The sequence below is a fragment of the Lytechinus variegatus genome, chromosome 2 (genome assembly GCF_018143015.1).
Source record: "Lytechinus variegatus isolate NC3 chromosome 2, Lvar_3.0, whole genome shotgun sequence".
Taxonomy (NCBI): domain Eukaryota; kingdom Metazoa; phylum Echinodermata; class Echinoidea; order Temnopleuroida; family Toxopneustidae; genus Lytechinus; species Lytechinus variegatus.
The window spans coordinates 48760070-48767722 of NC_054741.1; the positions used below are offsets into that span (position 1 = coordinate 48760070).

Consider the following 7653-nt stretch of genomic DNA (forward strand, 5'->3'; position numbering starts at 1 on the left):
AATTTATACTCACAAAATCAATCAAAATCTTTCTTACTGGAAGAAGGATGTCCTCGGAGCTGTATAGATAAGATCGCTTTGCGAGGATTAATGCCTGAATGAAATGTTCAGTAATGATCATCATCCTTTATATTTTTCACTCGGGTAGTTCCATTTCGAGATAGGGGTGAGGGAGCGGTTTTATTTCAGTGGTATCGATACCAAACTAAATTTTGTTATAGTCATGCTCTTCGGCAATGCATGGAGGTAAACTGCCCGAAGTATATTACACACCGAAACACACGATGTTAAAATTACACCATTGGTGTTCAAATTACACACCGAAACACACGACGTTAAAATCACACCATTGGTGTTCATTGCGGATAATGTATTTTACACCGGACCAGTGAAAGATTCATTGCAATCCCGACTGGTTTCATCAGATATCTCAAAATGAATTCCGATGCCCATCTGAAAGCCATTTTGTATTTGAGATGCTCAAACTTGATAGTGTTTGTAATTTTAACACTGAAGGCTTGGCTCGATCATCTCACAAAACCGAATCTTGCGATTCTTTACATCTTACCTTTTCAGTGTAGGTAAAAAAGAAAACAAGTGACAAATGTAACATTCCCATGTGACAATATTTTCGAAATGACAATGTAGATGATGTGCACTGACGTCGAGGGCATTATGATAAAGGGGGGACTCTTCCGATTGGCTTCTATTTATTGCCATTCTTTGATTAATCACAAATATTTGTTTAACGGAGCTCTGGTTGCTTCCTGAGAGAGAGGGAACGTTTCAAACAGGTGAAAAGCGTCGTGCGATTGAAGGGTTATTTTGTTATATCATAAAAAGTCTTATAGAGTGTACCAAGAAAAGAGCTATGTGTATTAAGGCCTATACTGTAATCTCTATTCTACGATGAAAAACATTTTAACACTGTTCGAACAATCTAAAAAAAGAAAATGATGATAGAAAAACATATTCACAATGAACCATATTTAGGTAAAATTATTATTCTCTACATTTTCTTCATCTTCTTCTCCTTCTGTTTTCTTCTTCTTTTTGTTATTATTCTTTTACCTTCTTCGTCTTAATCATAAACATTTTTCTTCTTTGCATTTGCATGATTTATACAAGTATGGGGGCTGCTCGTACGTGACGTAACACAAAACTGAAATATTACAAATTCATGTGTCTGTATTCTTTTTTTTTGAGGGGGGGTATAGTCACCAACTGTTCATCAATATTACTTTTTTTATAATGCATATAGCATTTCCATTTATTTGAAAGCAGGATAAAAGAGCATTGTAGATTAAATGCCCTGCTCACGGGCACAGGTGCCGCGGCCGCCGATCGAACTCTGGACTTTCCATGTATAGTCAGGCGCCTTAGACCACTCGGCCATGCACGGCACCTCCATATATATTACCTTCCATATTGCCCCTATCGATACTTACACGAAGTCCCATTTGCGTTTACTTTGAAGAAAACACCAGTCTTTTGAAAGCTTTTCTGAAATCCTTGTTGAAGCCGTATAAGAAAGGGTTTAGAGTGGAGTTTAGATAGGCCAGCCAGTAAGACATGTCATAAAGTCTAAGGGGGATGCAGTTACAGTATGAATTGATGGGGAAGAGTGTGACGAATGATATCCAGCAACCGATAAATGCTACAACAATGATACCAAGAGTGCGAGCTCTCCGCTGATGAAGACGAAGCTTCTCCAGATGGCGGAGGTGGACGCGCTTGGCTCTGAAGCATTCACTTGAATGAGAAATAATCTTACTTTGAGAATCTGCTAATTGGGCTTCCTGGGGGCTCTGGAATTGCGACATCTCTTTGGTGTTTCCATTGGTTACTTGACGACACGTTTCTCCATCTTCCGCCACATGAAGGTCGTTCATTTTGATGGCATCTTCAATAGAATTAGATGTTACTTTCAATGAAATAGTTGAGATTGTTAAATTTGTTTCGCCTACAGGGGTGGACTCAGGAACGACTGTCTCCTGAAAGCAACAACATGGCATATTTTTATAGCTCGGGTGGGAAGGTCCAATCTGTGGATCCTGAGAGCTTTGGAACTTAAGCAGATTCTGCTTCAAAGCGTAGAGCATCTTCACGTAAAGGTATACCATTGATCCCATGGGAATGAAGTAGATGATGGTATTCGAAAGCAACACGTAAATAAAACCTGGTAGATATAGGCAGGCAGAGCCTACTGCGAAGCTACCTACGACGAATCTATGTACCAACACCGCAGGAACCCAGGACAGAACAGCCATTGTCCAGATGAAGCCGACAAACAGCAGCGCCCTCTGTTTACGTTGTCTTTGAAAGAACTTCACAGGCTGCGTGATGGCCCAGTAACGATTTAGCGAGATCATGCAGATGGTAAAGACTGATGCAGAAACACAAGTGAAGTCAACGACGATCCAGAGTTCACAAACAAATGGGCCTAATGGCCATCTTCCAAGAATGGTATAAGCACTAAACATTGGAACTACAAAGATCCCGACTAAAAGATCAGCACACGCAAGACTGATGATGTAGTAGTTGCTATTCCGACGTAATCTCATATCAACGCACACAAGAATGATAAGGGTGACATTTGCAAGAACTGTGGTGAGTGACATCAGAGACGCAAGGGAAATGAAGAGGCAGTTTTGCCAAGTAAACTGAAAAGAAAAGGAATTAACCGACGTAGTCCCGTTGAAAGACAGATCCATTGATTCGCTAGAAGTAGACATGACTCAAAATTATCTTATCTCGTAATACAAGTCATAACCAGAACGATGCGACAGGCGGCAAAGATTCCCCATCCTTTTCTAAACGGACCTTTTGATTCACTGCGACGAGTATAAATTGCTTCAACTTATTCCCCAAATCAAGAATGATCGATTAGGTTACACCCACCATCACTTACTATTAACCGTCCGCGAAGCGAAGTTCCCTACCTGCTAGATGGGTATTTGGCCATGTGTACAGTATTTAATTTGTTTGTAGAAGGGAAGGTGCAACGTGCTCTCGTGAATAGGATCACGCTGAAGGTGAGACTTTCATGATAAAAACGTGACCAGCTCCAATTCTGATGAATCACCCCAATAATTTCACAGAGCAGCGTGAAATACGAGGTAAATCTCGTTATAAAACGAGCCTGTTCTATATGGAATTTTGTCATTTATTTATACATCCCATAATTCTACAATTTCCGGGTCTTTTTTTGTACAATGGTGGCAGGCTTTGGAGAGACGATATACTATTGGTATTATTGAGGAGTTGACTTCCAAAAGGCGTTAAATCTACATCTGTTACCTTTTTGCCATGCTGTATCTTCGGAGTATTCGAACTGTAGGAATGGCAAATCTTCTGAAGAACGAACATCACCCTAGCTGGAAATTTGACAGACTATTGAAAGCTATATAGCTTGGTACTCAAATTTTGTGTTGACGATTTTTTTTTCGAAGACTACACTGTTAAAAAAAACCTAATTTTACAGGAAAAGAAATTTGCAGAAAGCAATAACAGAATCATTCTGTAAATTCATAAAACAGGAATTTTTCAGAATAGGTCTGTTTAAAAGGTGAAAAATTGTGTTTTATTTAAGGAAATTTGTAAGGTTCCATGCACCAAACGCCAATTTCCTGTAATCTTACATGACATGATGTAAGATTACACAATCTGGTAAGATTACAGGTGTTCTTGAGACTCTGCTGCAGGAACTTCTTTTATTTTAAGGATAAATTTTCTAACCTAGTAGTAAGAATATTGACTTATAAACGGTCTTTATCTGCGCTTTGATTGATTTTCCCCTTTGGGGTAATTGTCTCCAAATGGTGAATTTAGTCCGTCAAAAGTGTTTACCAGATATTTACATATTTGTGAAACATTCCAAGCGAAGCATTTCTGGGGAGTCTGTAACTTTAAAGGTTGACGGGCATACTGATACTGTTTTCTGACGGGCAGACATGGTACCCCAAACCATTATCACTCTGTATGATTGTATCGTCATTATAGTTACTCACCCCAACAACATAATCTGTTTTCACATATTAATTTGAATTAATGTCTTCACTTTTTTGCCCTTTCCATCCCTTGCAAAGTATTAAGTGTTTTCTTTCTTACAAGAAAAATACAGAAAACATCAAATATAAAATTTCCAAATAGGTTTACACCAGTTCGTTGCACAGAGCTGTCCGTATAGATAGGCGCAAACAGCAAAAATATGACTATACGCAGATTTAACATTATCATTAAAATCATGTTAATCAGAAAATAAGTATAATTATACTTATTCTTTCAAGAGGAAGTGTTTAAGAAATTAAAGTAGCGAACGGCTGTATACTGGTTCTCCAAGTCATTCGTAAATCTAGATTTCATGTAAAAAAATGGTATTTATCGCCTTTTAGAAATAAACTCTTCATTTACCCTTTAGAACGATGTAAATTTATCATGCCAATAATGTAGGCCCGATTAAGTTTATAAATGAATAGCAGGGGCGGCGGAACCGGGGGGGGGGGGGGCTGGGGGCTTCAGCCTCCCCCCACTTTTTTCCAAAACCCCAAAATGACCATACGATTGTGAGTTTTAGCATGGTCATCCCCCCCCTCCCACTTTTGGCTCAGCCCCTCCACTTTGAAACCCGTTCCGCGGCCCCTGAATAAAATGAAAGGGGTTTTCAGATTGATGGCTAAGATAATGACGATCGGCCAAAATGACAATTTTGGTCGGTACTATATGAACGACCAAAGCAACTAGAAGCCTCATACTGTAAGTTGGTGAAGAAAGACGCAATTTTGAAGCTCAATTTTAAAAGCTCCAGCATCATGCAGAGGTTGGGAGGGTTGCGATTAATCATTTTAGTGTTTGTGTCTGCTGGGAGCCACTGCTTTTCCTTCATTATCCTGACTGAGAACCCCTTGCTCCACCGCACTCGTCATCTCCATCTCGATCCCTCTTCTTCCCTTTCATCCGTTATCTGTTTATCTATCATTGGCGTACTGACGACCAAGAACAAAGAGAGAGAGAATAAGGAGAGAAAAAGAAAGAGAAGGGTAAAATATAATACTATTTTCTGAATAACATATCAAATCTAGCATAAAATTTGATTCGCTTTCTCGCAACTTGTAACAAATTTTGCCCATTATCTTACTCATTACGCACCTAGTATCTATCTATCTATCCATCCACCCATCTATCTATATGTCTATCGATCTATCTGTCCATCCATAATTGTAAGGAGGTGTTTGGTTTTATTTCTACGGGTAATTTAAGTTGGGAGGAAATTCTTGTAGTGTAGAATTAAAGGACGAAGGAAAGGAACGCTTAGTCAATCATTTTCTAATCTTTGTTAAATTTGTAATCTTCAAAGGGAGGAAAAAGTGTGCACTTATAACCATGGATGAAATTGAAAGGAAATTCAAAGAAGAAGAATGGGAAGAAGGAAGGCTGGCGCTAGGAAGAGGTAAGATGTCTCTTCCTTTGAAGGAAATGGAAAATCCTAATTAAAAGAATAAATAGGGAGAGTGAGGCAAAACGAGAGACAAAACGACGATACAACGAGAGACAAAACCACAAAACAAAATAAATAAAAACACAGAAAAAAAAAACAATACGGAGAATTGGAGTCCCTTCCATGTAGAGTATAGGCATAAAGGGGAGAATGCTCCTAACCTGGGAACGGGGGGGGGGGGGGTGGGAGGTAGAACAATACTTTTTATCTTTTTTTCTCTCTTCTCATGTCATATATCTTGTAAATATTTCATTTTGTAATTGCTAAAACGCATTAGTATTAATTTCTAGTGTCTTTGAAGTTTGATGTATATTTTTTATAATCATATTGGTAATGGATTTATTGTATGATTTATAATTATGTTTCAAATAGTTTGTATAAATGCTTATAGAATGTGATTGTGAGTTTACTGTGTATTTTGATTTGCGAGAATACAATAAAACATCCTGAAAAATAAAAAATCCATCCATCCATCCATCTATCTATCTATATGTCTATCGATCTATCTTTCCATCCATCTAACTATAACCTGTCTGTCTATCAATCTATCTATCCATCCATTCATCTATCTATCTATCTATCTTTACCTATCATCTATCTATTTCTCACCCCCTCCCGGCTTCCCCAAAAAATCCCTCCTCCCCTTTAGTCCCCCCCCTTCTATTTCTCTCTCCCTCTCTTTCTATCTCTATCCCTCTCTTCATCATGCCTCCTCTAAAATAAATTGATATCTTCCTCGTAATCATTTCTAGTTTGTTCCAACTCATACATGTCATGATTATTGAACAACCTGTGCATTCAAGCCATATCCTCCATTTTTCACAATCAATAAATCATCCTTTGCTTATTTGATGGTTTAAAGCAATATTGAAGCAAATGTTCATAAAAAAGATGGGTTTCGTCAAAGCAGAAAGTGCACTTATCTATCTATCATTCATAGTATCTCGTATTTATTGTTCCATCTCAATAATCAAAATCATTCAATATTGATTGATTCATTCTAGTTAACCGCAAACACGGACCAACAGTCCAAATATACACAACAGCAACAAAAATTGAATGCTTCGCAAAGAGCTGATTTGAATATAAAAATAAATATTGATCAAACTTCTGAAAAGTTCATATTAGCTGAAAGCATGCTTTTCAAGCGTATCCCTTCGTATCTTGAAGCTTTTAGGATATGCATCAGTGAACGTCATTACATATTGCACACGGGTCGTGTGGTCCAGTGGTTAGAGCATTGGACTCATAATCGCAAGGTTGTGAGTTCGAACCCCAACTCTGCCATTGTCTCCACTTTGATAAAAAGGCCCGAGAGTGATATCTGTCGTCCATAACGTCAGCCACTATGACTGATTAACCTAGACATAAATCGTTTCAAAGGTAATTGGTTATATACCAGATTGGCGTTTACCAGCAAAATGCTGTCCTGCCGAGTTCCTACGGGAAATACCACAAACAGAAACAAAAACAATGATAGGAGTGGGTGTTTACAACTATTTCTCAGAAGGTGATAGAAAAATTAACATGTAAAAGTGTAAACATGTAAAAGTAAACATGCAAAAGTGTAGTGGACCGATATAATTTCCATCATGGCCTATATATTTGGCAGGGCGTCACCCACATTATTAGCCACTCTCCACCCAGATTCTAAATGGGTACCCGGTATAGGATCCGGAAGCCTGTAGTATGCCCAGTAATATTGGAACTCTTATTGGAATGCTCCCCAGGGAGTGGAGACTGTTATTACATTGTTTGCGAGCATGCCAGGATCCGATGACCGGGGTAATAATATTTCTGTAGAGCGCTTAAAGACGTCATTTTGATGTCTAAAGCGCTATATAAAAGCGGTTTATTATTATCATTATCATTGTTATTATTATTATTACTATCAGTACTGTATTATTATGGTGATGATGATGATTATTATTATCATTATTATTATCTTTTTATACCCCTATAGCTGTTTGTTCCCTGCTGGAAAAAATATAATGTCCATAAAGTTTGTGACACTCTATTATTTCATAAAGTGCAAACTTTTAGTTAGACATGCACCTCCCCCCCCCACAAAAAAATCGTCATACTTTTTCTCATTAAATAACAAAATATCAGAAAGGTTTTCTTCTCTTTAAGTGTATGTATTTTTTCCTGCAAGT

At 38.0% G+C, this 7653-nt stretch overlaps 1 protein-coding gene across 1 annotated transcript; it reads right to left on the bottom strand.

The window, feature by feature from the left end:
• Positions 1-1398: 1398 nt before the first annotated feature.
• On the bottom strand, positions 1399-2823 carry LOC121409492 (muscarinic acetylcholine receptor M3-like). Its single transcript, XM_041601411.1, has one exon. The coding sequence runs from the start codon at positions 2733-2735 to the stop codon at positions 1467-1469; it is 1269 nt and encodes a 422-aa protein (XP_041457345.1). The 5' UTR covers positions 2736-2823; the 3' UTR covers positions 1399-1466.
• Positions 2824-7653: the final 4830 nt, after the last annotated feature.

What these genes read in the sequence shown, in the direction of transcription:
- LOC121409492 (XM_041601411.1), bottom strand. Translation starts at nt 2,735, where the DNA reads ATGTCTACTTCTAGCGAATCAATGGATCTGTCTTTCAACGGGACTACG.